This window comes from Salmo trutta, chromosome 20 (assembly GCF_901001165.1).
Source record: "Salmo trutta chromosome 20, fSalTru1.1, whole genome shotgun sequence".
NCBI lineage: Eukaryota > Metazoa > Chordata > Actinopteri > Salmoniformes > Salmonidae > Salmo > Salmo trutta.
In genome coordinates this window covers 25089006-25114308 of record NC_042976.1, presented here as the reverse complement: position 1 = coordinate 25114308, position 25303 = coordinate 25089006, and the positions used below count along the sequence as shown (strand labels likewise).

The 25303-nt window shown below is 43.7% G+C and overlaps 1 protein-coding gene and 1 pseudogene across 1 annotated transcript; both read right to left on the bottom strand.

The window, feature by feature from the left end:
* Positions 1–79: 79 nt before the first annotated feature.
* On the bottom strand, positions 80–1280 carry il17d (interleukin 17d). The gene is made up of 2 exons (XM_029702679.1): positions 808–1280; positions 80–722 (listed from the first exon to the last, which is right to left on the bottom strand). Exons 1-2 carry the CDS (start codon positions 1104–1106, stop codon positions 401–403), a joined length of 621 nt encoding a protein of 206 aa, XP_029558539.1. The 5' UTR covers positions 1107–1280; the 3' UTR covers positions 80–400.
* On the bottom strand, positions 1259–17900 carry LOC115155755 (intraflagellar transport protein 88 homolog; annotated as a pseudogene).
* Between the last annotated feature and the right edge of the window lie 7403 nt (positions 17901–25303).

Sequence of the window (25303 nt, the reverse complement as noted above, 5' to 3'; positions counted from 1 at the left end):
GGAAGGCCAACTTGTTGGTCAATGTCCATTGCCTGCCAGACTTCCAACGTTTCATTTTGGGAACCATGGTAACAAAGACTCGGGGGATGGTTTTTAATGATTTCTTATCCCTTATGACAGAATTATGAAGTGAATAATGCTATTCATTTATGCTTGACCTCAGTGTAAATAATATTTCATATACACACACAGAAAATAAAAACTGTTATGAAAGCCTGGAAACATGCTTAGATGATCATGAAATAGAATTCCATTCACCAGCAGGTGGCAGTGTGTGGCTAGAGTTATATTACTGTTCAAAAGCTGGTGCTAGGTACACTGTGTTGTTATACAGCCAACCATACATTTTCATACATATTATACAGCCCTTTATTCTATTGCCTTGCTTTCCATGGATGTTTTATATGTTCTTGTCGTTGGAGCTGAGCTCGTCAGCTTTTGTCTGTTCTCTCTCCAGGCTCTGGTTGCTGCTCTGCGCATCCCTATCCTTCTCCAGCAGGGGAACACAGGTGCACCCCACGGCCACAGATACGTAGCTCTCTGTGTATGAGTGGCGCCCCCCAACGCAGGACCCTGTGCGTCGCAGGATGACGGAGGGCATGTACACAGGGGTGCTGCGGTACTGGTCGCTCTCCTGACCAAACGGTCCTATCAGACAGCCTTTACACAAGCAATATGCCTCCGGTATGAACCTGGGATACCTGGCGGGGTCGTGGGAGATCCTGTTGAAGAAGAACCATAGATAATTATATTGACCCATTCATAATTACTGTGGCCCACTTGACATTTAGACCCAGGTGTTCCTACCTGTATGCCCAGGGAGACAAGCTGAGAAGGTTGACGGGGATCCGAGACTTCCTGTCGGGGACAGGGCGTCCCGCTGATGGGCAGGTGAGATTCTTCCGCTCCAATGGTGCAAGCTGCAGAGTGTGGTGGAACGCATTTAGGACGCCCACCGAAAGCCGCCCAAACATCTGCTCGAGGATTTCTTCCGGTAAGTCCAAACACTGTCGGCTCCGGGTGGACTTCTTGGACACCTTGGCTACCGATGCCACATCGCATAACAGCACCAGAAGCAAAAACACGAAAGATACTCGACCAAACATCGTTGCGCACTTCTGTTGGACACGAAATTGTAAATTTTTACTGCCAAAAAAAAAGTATTATCGGGCTATACAGCACCGGTTTAGAACCCCTTATATAGTTTTTGACGTCTGCGAAAACTTCAGTCTGTTGTCGGGTCCTCCCATGTAATTCTTGTTGCGCAGATGGAAACATTGCACTGCGCTCTGAGTCACTCGAATGGTTGCCGAACTGCAGGTACTCATCCAGCTATTTTCCACTCTGAAATATTTTCGGGATAGAATGTTGAACAGATTGGCTGGCACAGACAGCCGTAATAGGAAATGTTCGGTTGATTATGACAAGAATTCATCCACCTGCGCTCGGGCATGGTTCATACTTTCAACTTTCCGTATCTACAATGCAATACTTTAAAGGTGGAGTTGTGTTGTATAATGCGGAGTGCCTGGATACAGCCCTTAACTGTGGTATATTGGCCATAGACCACAAACCCCAGAGGTGCCTTTATGCAATTATAAACTGGTTCCCAACATAACTAGAATAGTAAAAATAAATGTATTGTCAAATCCGTGGTATACAGTCTGATTTACCACAGCTTTCAGAAAATCAGCATTCAGGGCTCAAACAACCTGGTTCATAATTCATCTTTTCAACACCCAAACCCATGCATCCAAAATTAACAAGAGCAAAAATTTATGGTGACATTTTTTCATTATCTGAAAATAGACAAATCAGATACATATATGCACTTCTTTGCCTCAGTCAGAACACAAAAAGCCAGGGAAGACTTGCGAATTACAATAAATAGTGCTTTGCAATATAAACATATTTTATAAAGTATACATTTAAATGAAGAGCCTCTAAACTGGGTTAAAACTGTATTACTGTCCTAGGTTACCATAGAGTTAATAACAAGGGATTTTCCCAGGCAGTTTCCAGGTGATAATATGCATCCAGGCTAGCGTATGGGAAAATAATAATCTCAGTTTGCACCACTCTGGTGGAATGTGATGTATAGATACTTTGAACTTGTTGTTCACATATAACCTTATGATCCAGATCCATGCTATAGTAGCGGGTCCAAGGTCCAGGACCAGAGTACCAGGCATTGTAATGCATCAGCGCGAGTCGCATGGAACTTTTTTGCCCATTGTAAACAAGCTACCTAGCTAGCTCACTAACATCATGTAGAATGTGCGGCTTGCTAATCGCACCCTGAAACTGTTATTTTCAGGTCTTGTGAAAGCAAAACATATTCTGTAGAATTCTCACAAACGCTCCAGGAAACTGAACCAGTGTACCGAATTTCATATGCGAAAACGCCCTTACTGTCAAGGAGGGGAGGAGTAAATCAGGGGAACTTGGAATTGGCTACTCTGGTAGTAGGTCGTCTCCCAACTCTTCATCAGCAAAGTCGTCATCCTCTATGTGCTTCCACATAGGAGGCATCTACACGCGCACAAACACATTCAGGTACTATTGATCATCATATTGCACACATGATCACTCGCCATGTGGCAACTGTGTACCACACTCCCTGCAGATACTGTGGGGTGTCCACAGTATTGCATTGTAGATACGGAAAGTTGAAAGTATGAACCATGCCCGAGCGCAGGTGGATGAATGGTATATTAGAACTCCAATGTGAAATGTATAAACTATTGTAGCAGCACAGACTAAAAATATTGTAAGGGGAACACAAGACCAATCCTCTTGAAAATCAATGTTAGGAAAGAGAGGGTAAGTTACTTCATGAAGGTGACAGCTGTGTTAGTGCTGACAGAGAGGTAGAGTGTGTGGTCTATGGTCCACTGCCTATAGACAGATGGATGGTATACTGCTTCTCTCTATATATGTCTGTCTGTTTAGTCTGGGCCTCTGTCATGCTTCTGTCCACAAGGTGTTAAGATGGATCAGGGGCCTGACATGAAAATTATGGCAGAGAGGAAAGAGTTGGAACACCATTGAAATACTGAGGTAGAGTTGTACAATGGAAGACAAAAAAAACTACACTGCAAGTCTTCACTGTTGAAGGTGGAGGGAGGCAGTGTGTGTGTCTCACCTATGTCTCACTGGCTGCTGACCTCGTAGGGTTCATTGGTGCCAGGCAGTGCCTTCATCTTGGCGCTCAGCCTTGGCGCTGGTGCCATGGCTGCGGTGCCCACTGTCTGAGAAAACACAGACACAGAATGAACCTGCTTGCCTACTGTTGGAACTGGCCCCTTCATTACCCTGTAACTGCATGGATCACATTTAGCAATGATTGTTACACTCTGTTAGAGAGGGATAAACAATGAGAGGCTGTTTAATACCACATGCTTCTCTGTCCTCTGTGTGTGTTTGAGAGAAAGAAGGAGGGAGAGGGAATGTGTGGCAGCTCTAGGCTCAGATGATAGGTCCGTATGGCGGTCCAGAAAAGTGGGGGACAGGCAAGAGACACTCACATCTGGCAACCAGGTAGTCATGGAAACAACTCCAACCACAAAAACAGGAAGAAGAGGAGGCCCAATATTCCATTGGCCCTCACAATCCTCAAATCACAGCCTTCCAAAGGCCCCACTCACCAAAAAAATGCAGTGAGATTTCCAGTGGAAAAGCAGCCCCCTTTTCTGCCTCAAAACGGAGAAAAAAAAATGTATTGCACATACCATGAGTGTCTAGCTATGTTTTTCCCTGTCAAAGGGTCAGCTGTCAACTGTTGGTGCGATCAGACCTCCCTGCGCAAGAAGAGGGCAGCTTACACATTTAGATCAAAGGGCACCATTGATTTGGAAGTGTCTGAGAAATGCTTTTAAACCATACTGGATCCTCAGTTACAGAGTAGTCATAAGTAGATGATGACTTTGCTGAAGTAAAATAACCGTAATAACAACCCCAGTTTTTAAATAACGACCACTCCAAAATGTGCATGTACAAGCACTGTATTCAAAGTTAGTAGTCAAGAGGGGTCAAAAGAGGGGAAACTCTTAGGGGTGTATGCAAGAAGGGAGGTTCTCTCAAATATCTGAGAGCGTTTTCAGCTCTCTCTTTGCAATGTGATCAGTGCAAACATTCTCTTGAGGTGGCGAGTTACAGGAGGGAGTTATTCCTGGCATACATAGCTAACAGCAGCCTGCTAGAAGATTTCTTGGACGCTGTGAATTGGGAATGTAGAGCTAGACTGTAGTTCAGTCATTGAAATTGAGAATCCAAATGTTGGTGTTTCTTTTTCTAACATACTGGAAAACTCTTATTCCTTTACCTAAACAGTTACTTTATACCTTAACACTGTCACCTGGCTTAGTGTATTTGACAAACGACCAAAAAATTATTTAGTCAGATTACTTTCATGAGAAATGGAGTAAAGTAATTCATGACTTTTTTAAATTGGGTAGCATTATTACAGTTACTTTGTCAAACAACGCGTGTGTTACTTTCAGAATCATATCCCTACCGGGTGTGTTTCCATGATCCGATCTCCACTCGTTTCCTCATTTAGCTCTCGAGGGAGCGGAGAAAGGGTGTTTGGAGAAATGTCATGACAGCTGCTGTCCATAGAAATGTATAGGAGGGTGCACCTCTGATCTTTGCCATTGACCGTTTCTGTGATAGCAAAGCCCACAGAGGGCTTCACCCATCTAGTGGCAAGTGTGCCCTCTATACATCTCCATGAGTACGTGTACGTGCAGTCTATAACCAGAACTGGCAGCTCGAGAGAGATTTTGAATGAAAAGATAGGAAATCTGTACAGATGTTTGGCTTAGAATATATATGGTTAATTAATAAGCAGCCCATGAGTCTACAAGTTCTGCGCTATCACAGGAAAGCAGTGCCACAGATGAAAGAAGACATTGATCAAACCTGAGTTAGTAAGTAGCCTGTTTGGTAGAGCGTGCGGCTCGCCATGCTCCCTCCAGCATTCAAACAAACAGATATTTTTCATAAAAGTAACACTAATAAATAACGCCTTACTTTCCACACAAATTAATATTGTAGCATGTGTTAAATGTAACGACTAATAACTTTTTTAAAGTAACTAATCCCAACACAGCAGAGGACTATGTTTAGGCCCGGGATGAGAGAGAGAACAGATCCAGAAGAAAGGAAGACAGAAGAATGACAGGGAAGAACAAGGATAGTTTAAAGGATCAAGCTAGAGCAGCATGAAGCGAGCACAAAGGGAATTTAAAATGACAGTTGGAGAGTAAATAGTGTGGTGTGTCTTTGTGTTAAGGGTTAGCATACTGTTTGTGTGATCTAATGAGGATCCTAATAAAACACCAAATACCAGACCAATCTGCCACACAAAAAGTGTACCACTGTCCTGCTCATCTGCTTTGTTATCCATCTCTGAAGTGCCATAAGAGAATAAAAAAGACCAGTAAATGACAGAAAGACTAAGCTTGTGTAAACATTTGTACACATTGATGCATGTGTGTTTGAGCACACGCACACACCTCACTTCCCTTCCTGTTTCCATTGATTGGAGTACGCTGCTGTTTGGTTTACGCTGCTGTGCGTTTTTGTTGCCGTTTTTACTTTGCTACCTGACGGTTTTTACTTTTTCATTACCGTATATTTTTACTTTTTCCCTCACTCAACTTTTTTTTTTTTTTTTCATTCAACTTTCCTACCCCGGAGGTTTTATCTGGACATGGTTCGTCAGGACTTCAAACAGCCGAAGCTAAGTAACATTAACATGATGCCTTCTAAGTGCAGTCGTTGTACTCATAATATACAGGAGAACGATCGCCTTACGGCAAGGATAGCTGTGCTGCAAGACCAGCTTCAGACGCAATCGTTAGGCAAGGGTCATTTCAGTGTAGGAAAGGATGAAACAGCGTCTGTGCCACCAGCAAGTACAGATAGTAACGTTAGTATAAATCCCCTCGCACGGTCCCCGCAGCCGGACATCTTTCTCATGGCGTCTGGAGGGAAACGCTGTAGGAATGCTCAACCGGTGTCGCTTATTCAGCCGACAGAAACTTTCAACCGGTTCTCCCCGTTAAGCGAGTCGGAGTCGGAGGCCGAGACTTCTCTGGTCTCTGCTCCTCCCGTTGTGGGGTCTGAGACGCCGACGGCTCCCACCATTAGCTCTGACAAATTGAAAACCCTAGTCATTGGCGACTCCATTACCCGCAGTATTAGACTTAAAACGAATCATCCAGCGATCATACACTGTTTACCAGGGGGCAGGGCTACCGACGTTAAGGCTAATCTGAAGATGGTGCTGGCTAAAGCTAAAACTGGCGAGTGTAGAGAGTATAGAGATATTGTTATCCACGTCGGCACCAACGATGTTAGGATGAAACAGTCAGAGGTCACCAAGCGCAACATAGCTTCAGCATGTAAATCAGCGTCGGCATCGATTAATTGTCTCTGGCCCCCTCCCAGTTAGGGGGAGTGATGAGCTCTACAGCAGAGTCTCACAACTCAATCGCTGGATGAAAACTGTTTTCTGCCCCTCCCAAAAGATAGAATTTGTAGATAACTGGCCCTCTTTCTGGGACTCACCCACAAACAGGACCAAGCCTGGCCTGCTGAGGAGTGACGGACTCCATCCTAGCTGGAGGGGTGCTCTCATCTTATCTACGAACATAGACAGGGCTCTAGCTCCACAATGAAATAGGGTGCAGGCCAGGCAACAGGCTGTTAGCCAGCCTGCCAGCTTAGTGGAGTCTGCCACTAGCACAGTTAGCGTAGTGAGCCCAGCTATCCCCATTGAGACCGTGTCTGTGCCTCGATCTAGGTTGGGCAAAATTAAAAATGGCGGTGTTCGCTTCAGTAATCTTACTAGTATAAAGACCTCCTCCATTCCTGCCATTATTGAAAGAGATTGTGATACTTAACATCTCAAAATTGGGTTACTTAATGTTAGATCCCTCACTTCCAAGGCAGTTATAGTCAATGAACTAATCACTGATCATAATCTTGATGTGATTGGCCTGACTGAAACATGGCTAACATTTACGATAGCAAATTTCAATTTACAAAAAAAAAAACAATGACGTTTTCGTCTTTTGAGCTTCTAGTCATGAAATCTATGCAGCCTACTCAATCACTTTTTATAGCTACTGTTTACAGGCCTCCTGGGCCATATGCAGTGTTCCTTACTGAGTTCCCTGAATTCCTATCGGATCTTGTAGTCATAGCAGATAATATTCAAATTTTTGGTGACTTTAACATTCACATGGAAAAGTCCACAGACCCACTCCAAAAGGCTTTCGGAGCCATCATCGACTCAGTGGGTTTTGTCCAACATGTCTCTGGACCTACTCACTGCCACAGTCATACTCTGGACCTAGTTTTGTCCCATGGAATAAATGTTGTGGATCTTAATGTTTTTCCTCATAATCCTGGATTATCGGACCACCATTTTATTGCGTTTACAATTGCAACAAATAATCTGCTCAGACCCCAACCAAGGAAGATTAAAAGTCGTGCTATAAATTCTCAGACAACCCAAAGATTCCTTGATGCCCTTCCAGACTCCCTCTGCCTACCCAAGGACGTCAGAGGACAAGAATCAGTTAACCACCTAACCGAGGAACTCAATCTAACCTTGCGCAATATCCTAGATGCAGTTGCACCCCTAAAAATTAAAAACATCTGTCATAAGAAACTAGCTCCCTGGTATACAGAAAATACACGAGCTCTGAAGCAAGCTTCCAGAAAATTGGAACGGAAATGGCGCCACACTAAACTGGAAGTCTTCCGACTAGCTTGGAAAGACAGTACCGCGCAGTATCGAAGAGCCCTCACTGCTGCACGATCATCCTATTTTTACAACTTAATTGAGGAAAATAAGAACAATCCGAAATTTCTTTTTGACACTGTCGCAAAGCTAACTAAAAAGCAGCATTCGCAAATGGAGGATGGCTTTCACTTCAGCAGTAATAAATTTATGAACTTCTTTGAGGAAAAGATCATGATCATTAGAAAGGAAATTACGGACTCCTCTTTAAATCTGGGTATTCCTCCAGGGCTCCATTGTCCTGAGTCTGCACAACTCTGCCAGGACCTAGGATCAAGGGAGATACTAAAGTGTTTTAGTACTATATCTCTTGACATAATGATGAAAATAATCATGGCCTCCAAACCCTCAAGCTGCATACTGGACCCTATTCCAACTAAACTACTGAAAGAGCTGCTTCCTGTGCTTGGCCCTCCTATGTTGAACATAATAAACGGCTCTCTATCCACCGGATGTGTACCAAGCTCACTAAAAGTGGCAGTAATATAGCCTCTCTTGAAAAAGCCGAATCTTGACCCAGAAATTATAAAAAAACTATCGGCCTATATCGAATCTTCCATTCCTCTCAAAAAATTTAGAAAAAGTTGTTGCGCAGCAACTCACTGCCTTCCTAAAGACAAACAATGTATACGAAACGCTTCAGTCTGGTTTTAGACCCCATCATAGCACTGAGACTGCACTTGTGAAGGTGGTAAATGACCTTTTAATGACGTCAGACCGAGGCTCTGCATCTGTCCTCATGCTCCTAGATCTTAGTGCCGCTTTTGATACCATCGATCACCACATTCTTTTGGAGAGATTGGAAACCCAAATTGGTCTACATGGACAAGTTCTGGCCTGGTTTAGATCTTATCTGTCGGAAAGATATCAGTTTGTCTCTGTGAATGGTTCGTCCTCTGACAAATCAATTGTAAATTTCGGTGTTCCTCAAGGTTCCGTTCTAGGACCACTATTGTTTTCACTATATATTTTACCTCTTGGGGATGTCATTCGAAAACATAATGTTAAATTTCACTGCTATGCGGACGACACACAGCTGTACATTTCAATGAAACATGGTGAAGCCCCAAAATTGCCCTCGCTAGAAGCCTGTGTTTCAGACATAAGGAAGTGGATGGCTGCAAATTTTCTACTTTTAAACTCGGACAAAACAGAGATGCTTGTCCTAGGTCCCAAGAAACAAAGAGATCTTCTGTTGAATCTGACAATTAATCTGGATGGTTGTACAGTCGTCTCAAATAAAACTGTGAAGGACCTCGGCGTTACTCTGGACCCTGATCTCTCTTTTGAAGAACATATCAAGACTGCTTCAAGGACAGCTTTTTTCCATCTACGCAACATTGCAAAAATCAGAAACTTTCTGTCCAAAAATGACGCAGAAAAATTAATCCATGCTTTTGTTACTTCTAGGCTCGACTACTGCAATGCTCTACTTTCCGGCTACCCGGATAAAGCACTAAACAAACTTCAGTTAGTGCTAAATACGGCTGCTAGAATCCTGACTAGAACCAAAAAATTTGATCATATTACTCCAGTGCTAGCCTCCCTACACTGGTTTCCTGTTAAGGCAAGGGCTGATTTCAAGGTTTTACTGCTAACCTACAAAGCATTACATGGGCTTGCTCCTACCTATCTTTCCGATTTGGTCCTGCCGTACATACCTACACGTACGCTACGGTCACAAGACGCAGGCCTCCTAATTGTCCCTAGAATTTCTAAGCAAACGGCTGGAGGTAGGGCTTTCTCCTATAGAGCTCCATTTTTATGGAATGGTCTGCCTACCCATGTGAGAGACGCAGACTCAGTCTCAACCTTTAAGTCTTTACTGAAGACTTATCTCTTCAGTAGGTCCTATGATTAAGTATAGTCTGGCCCAGGAGTGTGAAGGTGAACGGAAAGGCTGGAGCAACGAACCGCCCTTGCTGTCTCTGCCTTGTCGGTTCCCCTCTTCCCACTGGGATTCTCTGCCTCTAACCCTTTTACAGGGGCTGAGTCACTGACTTACTGGTGTTCTTCCATGCCGTCCATGGGAGGGGTGCGTCACTTGAGTAGGTTGAGCCATTGACGTGGTCTTCCTGTCTGGGTTGGCGCCCCCCCCTTGGGTTGTGCCGTGGCGGACATCTTTGTGGGCTATACTCGGCCTTGTCTTCGGACGGTAAGTTGGTGGTTGTAGATATCCCTCTAGTGGTGTGGGGGCTGTGCTTTGGCAAAGTGGGTGGGGTTATATCCTGCCTGTTTGGCCCTGTCCGGGGGTATCATCGGATGGGGCCACAGTGTCTTCTGATCCCTCCTGTCTCAGCCTCCAGTATTTATGCTGCAGTAGTTTATGTGTCGGGGGGCTAGGGTCAGTCTGTTACATCTGGAGTATTCTCTTGTCTTATCCGGTGTCCTGTGTGAATGTAAATATGCTCTCTCTAATTCTCTCTTTCTTTCTTTCTTTCTCTCGGAGGACCTGAGCCCTAGGACCATGCCTCAGGACTACCTGGCATGATGACTCCTTGCTGTCCCCAGTCCACCTGGCCATGCTGCTGCTCCAGTTTCAACTGTTCTGCTTGCGGCTACGGAACCCTGACCTGTTCACCGGACGTGCTTGTTGCACCCTCGACAATTACTATGATTATTATTATTTGACCATGCTGGTCATTTACGAACATTTTAACATCTTGACCATGTTCTGTTATAATATCCACCCGGCACAGCCAGAAGAGGACTGGCCACCCCTCATAGCCTGGTTCCTCTCTAGGTTTCTTCCTAGGTTTTTGGCCTTTCTCAGGAGTTTTTCCTAGGGAGTTTTTCCCAGCCACCGTGCTTCTTTCACATGCATTGCTTGCTGTTTGGGGTTTTAGGCTGGGTTTCTGTACAGCACTTTGAGATTTCAGCTGATGTACGAAGGGCTATATAAATACATTTGATTTGATTTGATTTGATTTACAGTCCACTTCACTACCGAGTGCTGATGGAGGATTAGCTGTGTTTTTTGAAGAACATGGAATATGGCATGATAATTATTGCTTCAACACTGAAAACATCAGCAAGTATACTGCATACTGTAGAACTAAGCCATTACCATTATAACATAAGATGTCAGAGCATATCTAGTGTAGGAAACCACAATAACTAGTCTGGTCATGGACAAATTTCAGAGATTCTTTGGGCAAGTAGTATGTAGTCAATCCGCCTTTGACCCTTTATGTGCCAATGACGGTTTCGTAGTAATAATTGTTTTCACATGGTCAAGCCAGAATAACAATGTTGTTTTAACTTGTTCTAGTTAGTACAGAAAAGTGACAGCAGTTGTAACAGCTGGATTAAACGTATTGGAAAGGGGCACATACTGTATCTACACAGAGAAGGCTTGTACCGATGGCCTTCTTAGGTGGGGTGCGGACCGGGTCAGAAGTACCCCTTGTCGAAACACACCCAGGTACAGCAGTGGGGCAAAGAGCGATTATAAAAGGTTCATTGAATTGAATAAGTAGGAAAGGGTTACTATCAGAAGAGAAACTCCGGGTCAGAGATGTAATGGAAATGTATTGGGTTAGGATTAGCGACAGTGGGATTAGACAGATAAACATCATGTCATACTGAAAGTCTGAAACAGCTCTTTTTCTATTACTATCTAATGTCTATTCGTACCAATGGCCTTCTCAGGCGGGGTGCGGACAGGGTTCGGGGTACCTACTTTCAGGACAGCAGTGAAGAGAAAATAGATAATTGATGAAATTAATTTTTTGAGTGATTACTATCCAAATATAACTAAACAGGGTTGGAGATGTGTGTAGACATATGGAGGTGTTCAGGGTCCTGTTGTAGCCGGGTCAATCACCACTGCTGGCCGCTGCCCTCTCTCCGGGCCCCTTAAGCACTGCCCTCCCTTGGCGACTTAACCCGCTAGAGTGTAGAGAGAGAGAGAGATGTCTCTGTTCAAATCCATCATCAACCAAAACAACAACAGACACTGATTTATCCAACTGTTTGTTGGTTTCTATAGTGAAAACAAAGAGACTTGCAGAGAGCAAAAACAGCCACAGACATTAGAGTTGATCATGTCAGCAAAGCCTGGGCCAGTTAACAACAGAGCAGGAATGAGAGATTCGCTCCTTAGAAGGACCGTTCTGATCCAAGAAAATCTCAGTGCTGATTTAGGAGCAGATGGTTCTGATTCAGTGAGATGTCGGTATTCTCTGTCTGTTTTCCATAGGAAAGACACAGTGAAGCCAAAGTCTACAGTGGCCTCAAATGGTGTTGTGTCACTGTCAGTAGCCTTAGACAAGAGTGTAGATAGTAAGTAGAGTACCTGATCTCTGATCTCCTTCATATTCTCCACCTTCTTCAGTTTGGTGGCGTAGTCCTGGACCTCTTTCAGACCCATGTCTGTGCACAGCCTCACCAGAAAACACAGGCCTGTAGGCGGACATGGGAAAAACACACACCCATAGAGATGTCAGTATCAATACATAATTGTTTATAAACCATTACATTAGAGCAGTAATGCTGAGAGGACAAGAAGGGATTGGGTGGATTACATTCAACGTTTTCCAGGAATTTCCATTGGATGTCTTTGTAAGTCTCCAGGGCTTTCTGGTAGTTTCATGAGGATGAAGGAACAAGGAGCAGCAGTGTTCAGGTTATTGCACATGGAATTATTTCTATCTCGGTAAGGGTGATAAATTCTTTCTGACAAAATGTTTTTATTTACATAATAACTCACTTTGACGTGGATGATAAACTCACCATTTCTCCTGTAGCAGCTGGTCACCATAAACTGCCACTTCACTTGAGTTCGCATGAAACGACTTGACAAGTTATCAATACTGCAGGGGCATGATACAACATTACTTTGTCCCCAGGCTATTGGGCAGATATGCCGGAATAGAGGCACAACAAACAAAGCAGATCACTTGTTACGTAATGATGTACAAACTCAAGACACATACACAGCAATATTATAGTGAGATGAGGACTACAGACTTACTGGATTAGTGTGGCTCTCTCAAAGTACTGGACGGCCTTCTCACAGAACTGAGTGTCAATGTAGTAGGCCCCCAGCCACTCAATAACGTCAATGTTGGAGGGGGAATACCTCAAGGATTGAACAAGAACAAAGACCATGGAGACAGTTCAGATTTCACCCAAAGTCTTCATGTGACTGATTTTTGTAATCAACTACAGTCGTTCCTACAATTTAGACTTGTGAATCAATATAATATACAGATACATTGTGATAAGCATTGAAACTTAGAAATATATCATGATTATCTGATGATAAAGTCCCAGTACTGCGTTGAGAGAGACTGACCTCGTAGTAGTACTGGAAGGCCTGAGACTTGTCTCCCTCGCTGTCGTAGAGCTCTCCCAGTTCAGCCATCACCTGGGGCTCTGTGGGTGTCACACGGATCAGCTGCATCAGCCACTCTATGGGGGTCCTCCAACATCTCAAAGCTGAGCTGCAGTCAAGGATCACATATACGCAAAACATGTAGCCTTCTATATAGTATAATAACGCTCTAAGTTGTAGACAAGCGCTCCTTAAATAACATTGTTTTTAGGCAACGCTCAAAGACCCAGTATTCTGTGAGGATACGGATTGGCTAGCTGCCACATGACCTGAGCGCTGTTCCTCAGGATGGCTTTGAGCTTCAGGAAACAGTCTAGAGACTCCTCCAGATGCCCCAGACGCTTATAGATCAGACCTGAGGAAAAAGCACATTCTGTGAGAAAAGGAAGACTACTGTTCAAGATTAATAATAGCATATTAACCAGATCCCTGAGCTCCCAATGATCTTGCTGAGTCCTGACTGTTTTATTTACCCAGGTTATATACAGTAGGGCCTCAGTGCAGGACAAGTCATTCCGGAGAGCCTCCTTTTAGAACTCTGTAGCCTTCTCATAGTCCTTCTTCACAAACACTATCGTCCTTGTTGATGAGCGCCGCTGGGTTGTAGCGGTCGGCCGTCATGGCCAGGTCAGTATAGCGGTCAGCCTGGTCATAGTCCTTCTTGTGATGGGTCAGAGGTAATCTCACCAAGAGAGCTACATATGCCATACAGTTCAAGGAAGTACGCTAATGATGATTGAACATAGGAGTATTTCCCTAATATGACTATATAATATTGTTCATCAGAATGAGAGGGTCTTACCAAGAAGTAGAGGAAGGAGAGCTTAGTGGCTGCAGCACTCTTCACTCTGCTATCTTTCTTCTCAAACGTCTTCAGAGTCTCCTCAGCCTGTACAAGGAACCCAATCACTTAGCATCACTATAACATTTACGCACTCATATAGCATACATATACACACACCTCACAACATCTGACAAGGACATTACACAAACAAATGAGTATAACACATACCTCGAGCTTAAGAGCCATGAAGAAAAGGAAAACAAACAAAATGGAGGGAGTGAAGAGGAGAAAAGCTGTGGTGAAACAGCTGAAGGGAGAAACTGATACATGGACAGACAATACAGCGTACACACATACAGACAAGATGGAGTGAAAAGGAAAAAATGCAATTTCCTTCATGTGGTACAAGGGAAGACTGTTCATAGTCGGTGACACACACCAACCTGGTTGAAGTCCCTCTGTCTCAGGTAGGTGATGGCTTTGGTGATCTCTAGGTCGTTATACTGGAAACTCTTCACCATGTTCACACACCTACAGAAACAACCACACAGAGTATTGCCATTACTGTACCAAGGGGACGCAAGCCCACATTTACCCTGTATTGCCCTCTAGTGTTGAGGTTTGGAAAAACACTAGTCAAATCCAGCAGCAGATGTCTGGGAGATGAGCTTGGCTGATGTCATGATGAATTTCTCAGCAAGGGCTTTCCTGCAGTCAAGAGAACAGATTCCAGTGACCAAATACAATGAGTGAAACATTTCATACAGATGAACAGTGATGTTTTGTATAATGTATGAATAAGACTTACCGTTCTCTCTCCATCTGGTGAAGCTTGTCGTTCTTGATGGCTTCAATCACCAGGTTGGCATGGGTGTCATCCTGAAAACTAACGTGGATGACTTCGGAAGCATAACATGCAGTAAGTGCTACTACAATAAAGCCTAGAACTTTCCATGTGCTGAAGCGTGCAGACTGGACTCATATTGTAGTGTACACTTCACTGTGCTGAATATGTTCAGATTGAGAATAGAATTGAAGTGTTCACGTTGGGTGGGATGTACTTGTCGATCCCCAGAAGACAGATGAGCTTCTGAAAAGCCTTCTTCATCCTTCCTCTGTCTCCAATGGCGTGGTAACACACAGGATCAAGTTAAAGCTGTCGGGGCTCTCGCTCAGGGCGTCAGAGTACTTGCCCATGGGGATGAAGACGACATTGATGTTCTGCATGATCTTTATCCTTCTGCTTGAAGTAGATGTTGGTCATGTTCACCTTTAACCTTCCTGGAAAGAAAGTAAATAGTTTTCTGACAAACAGGTGTTTGGACCAGTAATGCTCATCAGTGCTGGTCTGTCATTTCAGTGGCTAATCTAAAATATGATATCCTTCTCCCACCCACCTGCATTACTGAACATCTTGTTCTTTACGATGACCTGGTAAGTGTTCAGGGCCTCTGCGTACATGTCATTGTTAGCGTATTGAGCCGCCAAGTTAATAAAATATCTAAATGTCAACTCTGATCCCTGTGATCGGACCAACATTGGCCTTAAAATACATTGCATCTCACAATCCGGTGAGGTCCAGGTGATGTGGACTGATTAGTATTTCTATTGACAGTTGTTATTGTACTCACAGAGCAGGTGAGGTCCAGGTTGATGTGGTCTGCATTGCCTGATTGCTCCCTCTGTCTCACCAATGCTCTGTCCTTCCACCCTGCCTCCATCTAGGGCAGGGGTTCCAAAACTCTTTTGGCCCATGACCCCATTTTAATATCTGAACATTCTCGTGACCCCAACCGTGTGGAAAAAATAATTATGTAATTAACAGCCAATGTTTACTTTTTTAGTTGGGGCCATGGCAATCAATTGCAAAACATTCTAACAGTATTTTTGATTGTATTCTCAACTCACCATCATATACTTTTAATGTGTGGCTATGACAGTCAATTGCAAATTAGTCTGACATAATTTCTCTTATCTCACCACCACTAATGAGATGTGTGTCCTTGATGCATATCACGTCGGAGCTTCTCAAGGTACGGGGGGCGTGGTCGCACCTCATCTCTCCTGTCACATGGATCAATATTGGTTTTTAATGCAGACGAGAGCACTGAATCAGCGTACCATGAGTTGTAATGCTCGGAGGGAGACGGCACAGTATTTCCCTTCAATCCGGAACCAAAGCTCCTCAATAGTGGCACGTGAATGCGTTGTCTACAGCATTCGGTCACATGACAGCTCGAGCAGCTGATCGATTTAATTTACCGGCATGTTAACAGAGCCAGGATCACAGTCAGACGGATTTCGCTGATTCGGTCACTCATCTGTAGAATTGTTTTGTATTTCCGCTGCATGCTTGCTTTCAGTTTTCCAAATATATCTGTTAGATAGGCAAGGAGACACATTTTATTTTCATTACACAGAAAGTGTAAGTCTGTTAAAAAAAAAATACAAAAATGTATCCATTGCGAATGACAACAGTTTCTCTCTCAATTCGAAAAATCTTTCCAACACTCCCCCTCGATAACCACCAAGCTTCGGTATGAAATAGAACATTGTCATGATCTGATAGTTTTGTGAACAGGCGTGTGCGATTTAGTTTACAACCGCACTTACCTGTACTGCATAGTTCTGCGCTCAGCTCTTCTGCCGCCAGTTGCTCTCGGTGTATCTATTATAGCTCAGTGGGTGTATCATGCAATGCGTTCACATGGCAGAGGGAGACACATTCATAACTAGAGTGAATAGGCCTGCCCTCCATCCGGTGATAGATGGAGCCCCATCTGTGCAAAAGCCCACCATTCGATCCCATGGAATCTGTTTTTCGTCAATATAGCCACGCAACCCTTGTGCTGTTTCATGCTCGAGAATCTTGAGACAGAACAATATGTCCTCGTGAATAGCATCCCCCGACATGTAGAGTACAAAAGTCAATGCGTCTCGGCCCTCACAGCTAACGTTCATTTTGACGGCATAAGGTGAGGAGTTTTTGAGTCCATCAGTCAAGAGTTTCCTCCTGATTGCTAGCCATAGCATCAATTCTTAGTTCCACAGTGTTATCTGACAAAGGTATTGATGTGAGTTTCTGTGCCTCTGCCTCTCCACACATTGTTTTCACCATATCAAAGTCTCTGCAATAGTTTTATAGCGTACTGGGCTTGGACATTCACTGTGGGAATGAATCAAGTCCAACCGTCAAGTGCGACCTTTTCCCGATCTAAGTGTGCTCTCTGGTTTTTACTTTTAGATTTTAATGTTCATTTATATTTTTAAGGTTAACCACATTTCAATGATTTTGAGAGACAAAGATGATATTATAACATATATTTTTTTTAAGAGGATTTTGGAAATTCTCAAATGGGGTCGCGACCTCTGGTTTGGGAACCGCTGATCTAGGGACTGTAATAACAATGGTAGAAATAACAATGTTAGAGGTAAAGCATTACGCATTCCTGAGTCTGTGATGTCTCTAAGTCATTCTGTACAGATAAGAGGCAGAGGCACACTGACCAACTGTAGGACTCCACAGCTGTGTGCCAGGCAGCTCTCCTCTATCATGTCATTCACCACCTTCTTCAGGACCTTCGCCTTCTTCTCTGGCCTGAAAACAACATGGCCGTCAATATACCTAAATCATCCTAACCATTATTATACCTTCATCATCCTACAGAATCACAGGAGACATCCTGAGAATCGCATATTGAAATGAGGGTCAGCAGCAAAGACGTAAGTGTTTGTTTCTGTATCTTCACTTTTTCCCTCCAACGGAGAAGCTGGTCCTTTGGACTGACCCAGTGGGTCAAATGCAGAACTTGAAAATATAAGAAACAGGTTTTGATATCACGTTCTATACATGTGGTCTCCAATAAACTAGTGAATGTGACCAACACACAGTCCTCTCCCTCCCTGGTAAACTCCCCTCTGGTCATGGCTGAAGAGTAGCCTGCTGCTCTGACTGCAGTCATACTGTAGGCTTAGCTGCACCGGAATAAAGTTCCTTGTTAGTCGCCTTATCCCACAGTCTGTTGACTGATGCTACGATACCAGTGTTACATGCGTCTGTTCACGAGATATTAGAATCCACCCACTGGGGACAGACATCAATTCAACATCTATTCCATGTTAGTTCAACGTCATAGAAATGACGTGTAAACGAAGTTGATTCAACCAGTGTGTGCCCAGTGGGCAGTAGGAAAACTAGATGAACTGAATACTGATGCTCTCACCTGTACAGCTTCAGTCATGGGTCTGCCCATAGATGAGGCCATTTTCATCCTAGACTGCAAGTCACAGCATTAAAGACAGATTTACAAATTAGAATGTGCATTTATGAGGTCTTTAAAAGATAAAACCCCATCAACTCATTACTAAATAATCAGATTACTTTTTACAGACAAGGTATTTTCTCTAAAAACATATTTACAATCATGGCTTTATGTGTTCAGGTATTTGCTATATAACCCTGTCTCAACACTTAGCTAACATCAAATCAAATTTTATTTGTCACATACATATGGTTAGCAGATGTTAATGCGAGTGTAGCAAAATGCTTGTGCTTCTAGTTCCGACCATGCAGTAATATCTTACAAGTAATCTAACCTAACAATTTCACAACAACTACCACGTCATCTCTAGCCGACACTTTCAGCTACCTTTCACCAGCACAATCAGAAACCTGTGTTCAATCTATTAACTTCTTACATCCCCTTTCTCTGTCTTAGCTAGCCACTGACTACACTTTAGCTAGCTAGTTAGCAGAGCAGTAGATCAAAACATTATTTTGTTTTGCTTAGCCTAGATAATTGTTTGTACAGTATGTCGACTTTGGTGTCTATTTCAGACCTTATGGTATTTTTCAAGGTTAAGCGCATTATTAAAAGGGGAGAAGACCACCATAAGTCTGGCAATGTGGAGAAGTGCAGCTATAGTAAGGGGCAACTTACCAGTTTGCCCAGGGCCAGCCTGAGGGATAAAATGTATCCTTTGTCAGTGAGTGTAGCTATTAAGTTAAGTTTGAGCATCTTAGCAATAAAATGTGTTCCATACAACTGTCAACATTTTACAAGGATAAAGAGCCACTTAATCAATTATAGAATCATTAACCAGATTACCTGGCCGACGACTACAACCCTCTGTCTCGAGAGCCCACAGAGGAGGATCTTCAATGGCTACGGAACCGTCCCGGGCAGGTTTGTGGAATGGCATGTCGCCTTGAACCTTAGCTAGAACAACAGCTACCCTCCCTGTCATCCCTGTCTGTACTGGACATTGCTGAAAAGCATAGGCACCTGGGGCATGTAGGCATCCTGGCTGGCATGGCACCAACCCCAACTGGCACACCATGAGGAGAGGGAGGTTGACGGTCAGCAATTATGGACAAGTGGTTAGGGCCAAGCGCGTTATCAGTTGCTGCTAAAAAGGGTCCTCAGATCACAGTCGCTGGATGGGGTGTTGTCTGTAAAGTGGGGCACAGATAACGAAGAACTATTTCAAAAACCCAACATTAGCATGAATTTCGTGAACAAGAAGTACAACATTAGAAATATTTTCTGTGATGTGAGATAATTAACTTGTTCTCTGTAATATCATATAGCTTAAGAATTGTGACATTATGTACTTTAGAGTAAAATAGGCAGGTTTCTCATATGGAGCAAGATAGCTGCCAAAAGTTTGAACGTACGTAACGTACGTATCATTAGGATCGTAAGAAAATCCATACATAAATGGTTAGGATTGTAAGAACAGTCATGCGTGAAATTAGATCTGTAAATGAACAAACCTTATGTTACGACTATGAATGAACATTTACACATTCAATTCTTACTTTGTCTCCCTTTACTCTGTCACATATTTTTTATACAGACAAACTTTTGTCAGTAATGTGGCACCTTCAAAGGACATGAACCGAACGTAGCTAGTCAAAGTTAGCTAGTCAATCAAGCAACTCAAGCCCAGACGTTAGTTTCATATCCAAAATAAAAGTCTAGAGCTTGTTTTAGAACTGCATTCAATAACAACGTTACACCAGTAGATGGCGTAATCTAGGCTTGGGCCTTCAGCGAATGACTTGTGTGAGAATGATAAAGAGCCTTGTCTAGAATAATCGCCTGAGCTGCAAAATAGAAAGTAAATATGATGTAGGCTAGGCCTATTACTCTATCTAAATATGCCATGCTGTGTGTGTTATTTAATGGCCATATAATTGCATAATTTATTTTTTATAGCTGCGTGTGGTGATCATGTAACCAAATGAAACACTTTTTCCAGTATTTGGGAGAATGGACTGTATGCCTTTTATTAGGCCTTTTGACTGTTTTATTAGTGAATTCCACTCTGTATGTAGGCTTGTTATAGCCATTTGTGTTGCACAACCCCATCACGCAGCAGTTACAGTGGCTTGCGAAAGTATTTACCCCCCTTGGCATTTTTCCTATTTTTTTGCCTTACAACCTGGAATTAAAATGGATTTGTTGGGGGTTTGTATCATTTGATTTACACAACATGCCTACCACTTTGAAGATGCAAAATATTTTTTTATTGTGAAACAAACAAGAAATAACAACAAAAAAAAGAACTTGAGCGTGCATAACTATTTACCCCCCCCCAAAAAGTCAATACTTTGTAGAGCCACCTTTGGCAGCAATTACAGCTGCAAGTCTCTTGGGGTATGCCTCTATAAGCTTGGCACATGTAGCCACTGGGATTTTTTTTTGCTATTCTTCAAGGCAGAACTGCTCCAGCTCCTTCAAGTTGGATGGGATCCGCTGGTGTACAGCTATCTTTAACCACAGATTCTCAATTGGGTTGAGGTCTGGGCTTTGACTAGGCCATTCCAAGACATTTAAAATGTTTCCCCTTAAACCACTCGAGTGTTGCTTTATCAGTATGCTTAGGGTCATTGTCCTGCTGGAAGGTGAACCTCCATCCCAGTCTCAAATCTTTGGAAGACTGAAGCAGGTTTCAATCAAGAATTTCCTTGTATTTAGCGCCATCCATCATTCCTTCAATTCTGACCAGTTTCCCAGTCCCTGCCGATGAAAAACATGGGGGGATGGTGGGAATGGTGTTTTCGGGGTGATGAGAGGTGGTGGGTTTGCGCCAGACATAGCGTTTTCCTTGATGGCCAAAAAGCTAAATTTTAGTCTTATCTTTTTTTATTTCACCTTTATTTAACCAGGTAGGCTAGTTGAGAACAAGTTCTCATATACAACTGCGACCTGGCCAAGATTAAGGAAAGCAGTGTGACACAAATAACAACACAGAGTTACACATGGAATAAACAAACATACAGTCAATAACACAATAGAGAAAAAGTATATATACAGCATGTGCAAATGAGGTAAGAAAAGGGAGATAGGCAATAAATAGGCCATAGTGGTGAAATAATTACAATTTAGCAATTAAACACTGAAGTGATAGATGTGCAAAAGATGAATGTGCAAGTAGACATACTGGGGTGCAAAGGAGCAAAAAAAAAAATAACAGTATGGGGATGAGGTAGTTGGATGGGCTATTTACAGATGGCCTATGTACAGGTGCAGTGATCTGTGAGCTGCTCTGACAGCTGGTGCTTAAAGTTAGGGAGGGAGATATGGGTCTCCAGCTTCAGTGATTTTTGCAATTCGTTTCAGTCATTGGCAGCAGAGAACTGGAAGGAAAGGTGGCCAAAGGAGGAATTGGCTTTGGGGGTAACCAGTGAAATATACCTGCTGGAGTGCGTGCTACGGGTGGGTGCTGCTATGGCGACCAGTGAGCTGAGATAAGGCGGGGAGTTACCTAGCAAAGACTTATAGATGACCTGGAGCCAGTGGGTTTGGTGATGAATATGAAGCGAGGGCCAGCCAACAAGAGCATACAGGTCATAGTGGTGGGTAGTATATGGGGCTTTGGTGAGAAAACGGATGGCACTGTGATAGACTGCATACAAATTGCTGAGTAGAGTGTTGGAGGCTATTTTGTAAATGACATTGCCGAAGTCAAGGATTGGCAGGATAGTTCGTTTTACGAGGGTATGTTTGGCAGCATGAGAGAAGGATGCTTTGTTGCAAAATAGGAAGCCGATTCTAGATTTAATTTTGGATTGGAGATGCTTAATGTGAGTTTGGAAGGAGAGTTTACAGTCTAACCAGACACCTAGGTATTTAGAATATGTGGACAAGACAATTACAAGTCAGACCGTACAGAGTAGTGATGCTGGACGGGTGGGCAGGTGCGGGCAGTGATCGGTTGAAGAGCATGCATTTAGTTTTACTTGCATTTAAGAACAGTTGGAGGCCACAGAAGGAGAGTTATGGCATTGAAGCTCGTCTGGAGGTTTGTTAACACGATGTCCAAAGAAGGGCCAGAAGTATACAGAATGGTGTCGTCTGCGTAGAGATGGATCAGAGAATCACCAGCAGCAAGTACGACATCATTGATGTATACAGAGAAAAGAGTTGGCCTGAGAATGGAACCCTGTGGTACCTCCATAGAGACTGCCAGAGATCCGGAGAACAGGCCCTCCGATTTGACACACTGCACTCTGTTTGAGAAGTAGTTGGTGAACCAGGCGAGGCAGTCATTTGAGAAACCAAGGCTGTTGAGTCTGCCGATGAGAATGTGGTGATTGTGTTACAAAGCGTCTCAGAGTTCGCAACAAAAGGGAGACAACGTGGAGACAAGGAGTATCAAAATATATACTGCTCAAAAAAATAAAGGGAACACTAAAATAACACATCCTAGATCTGAATGAATGAAATAATCTTATTAAATACTTTTTTCTTTACATAGTTGAATGTGCTGACAACAAAATCACACAAAAATAATCAATGGAAATCCAATTTATCAACCCATGGAGGTCTGGATTTGGAGTCACACTCAAAATTAAAGTGGAAAACCACACTACAGGCTGATCCAACTTTGATGTAATGTCCTCACAACAAGTCAAAATGAGTCTCAGTAGTGTGTGTGGCCTCCACGTGCCTGTATGACCTCCCTACAACGCCTGGGCATGCTCCTGATGAGGTGGCGGCTGGTCTCCTGAGGGATCTCCTCCCAGACCTGGACTAAAGCATCCGCCAACTCCTGGACAGTCTGTGGTGCAACGTGGCGTTGGTGGATGCTGCGAGACATGATGTCCCAGATGTGCTCAATTGGATTCAGGTCTGGGGAACGGGCGGGCCAGTCCATAGCATCAATGCCTTCCTCTTGCAGGGACTGCTGACACACTCCAGCCACATGAGGTCTAGCATTGTCTTGCATTAGGAGGAACCCAGGGCCAACCACACCAGCATATGGTCTCACAAGGGGTCTGAGGATCTCATCTCGGTACCTAATGGCAGTCAGGCCGCCTCTGGCGAGCACATGGAGGGCTGTGCGGCCCCCCAAAGAAATGCCACCCCACACCATGACTGACCCACCGCCAAACCGGTCATGCTGGAGGATGTTGCAGGCAGCAGAACGTTCTCCACGGCGTCTCCAGACTCTGTCACGTCTGTCACGTGCTCAGTGTGAACCTGCTTTCATCTGTGAAGAGCACAGGGTGCCAGTGGCGAATTTGCCAATCTTGGTGGTCTCTGGCAAATGCCAAACGTCCTGCACGGTGTTGGGCTGTAAGCACAACCCTCACCTGTGGATGTCGGGCCCTCATACCACCCTCATGGAGACTGTTTCTGACCGTTTGAGCACACACATGCACATTTGTGGCCTGCTGGAGGTCATTTTGCAGGGCTCTGGCAGTGCTCCTCCTGCTCCTCCTTGCACAAAGGCGGAGGTAGCGGTCCTGCTGCTGGGTTGTTGCCCTCCTACGGCCTCCTCCACGTCTCCTGATGTACTGGCCTGTCTCCTGGTAGCGCCTCCATGCTCTGGACACTACGCTGACAGACACAGCAAACCTTCTTGCCACAGCTCGCATTGATGTGCCATCCTGGATGAGCTGCACTACCTGAGCCACTTGTGTGGGTTGTAGACTCCGTCTCATGCTACCACTAGAGTGAAAGCACCGCCAGCATTCAAAGGTGACCAAAACATCAGCCAGGAAGCATAGGAACTGAGAAGTGGTCTGTGGTCCCAACCTGCAGAACCACTCCTTTACTGGGGGTGTCTTGCTAATTGCCTATAATTTCCACCTGTTGTCTATTCCATTTGCACAACAGCATGTGAAATTTATTGTCAATCAGTGTTGCTTCCTAAGTGGACAGTTTGATTTCACAGAAGTGTGATTGACTTGGAGTTACATTGTGCTGTTTAAGTGTTCCCTTTATTTTTTTGAGCAGTGTATATTTATTAAATAAAGTAAACAAAGTAATTAACAATGGTGTGTGTAATCAGTAATCAGTAGTGTAAGTGAGTGTTTGCATGCATAAATGTAATGAAGCAAACAACCAAAAAGCCACAAAACTACCACAACAGCAATCAACCAAGGTGTCTGCATGGAGAGAGTCCCCCCCCATGAATGTGAAAGAGGTCTATTTATCATGGGACACACCCGGACCCATGTGTTTCCCATGTAGCTGATGACCCTCCCAGCTCCGCCCACCGGCATGGCCAGGTCGATGAATACAGCTGCACAGTATTGTCTCTTATCGATGGTGGTTATGATATTGATTAGGACCTTGAGCGTGGTTGAGGTGCACCCATGACCTTCATCCATGGAGAAGGTACGGTGGGATTCGAAATGGTCGGTGATCTATTTGTTAACTTGGCTTTCGAAGACCTTAGAAAGATACGTACATCAACCTTTTGGCAGGTATCTCGCTCCATATTCTTGACTCATTCCCTGACTTTGAGAAGGGATTGCCTGACGATTAGTTTAGCAACCGCTTGACGCAGCATGATAACGTGAACGCGATTGGTCGACAGTCTTTTGGGTGAGGCGCTATATGTTCCTCCATTCATTGGCAAATGGGATTCCCATCTCGTCCTTTCTCTAATATCTGAAGTTACACCACGCCTATGTCTACAATTGATCTTCTTAAAATGGTATTTTAAACATAACCTTAACCCTTACCACACTGCTAGCCTTACACCTAACCCTAACTTTAAATTAAGACCAAAAAGCAAATGTTCGATTTCCTGAATTTTTACGATATAGTCAGTGTGGAAACCCTAGCTCGTCTCTTTTATCCAATTTTATCAGCTTAGAATGTCAAAGGTATGACCAAGAGCATTACCACATGATTAATAAAATCATGCAAATCGGTAAATTTATGTATTTTGTTCTCTCTTTTTATTTTGAACATTTTAGGGCACTATACAATCACGTGACTAGCAGGGGCGTTGTAGGATTTGTAAGCAGTGATGCAAACTTATTATTTGTAACTTTTAGCAACTTTTGAAAAGTGACTCAAACGCTAAAATGCTTTTCCCCTCTAAATGACACAAAAACGAT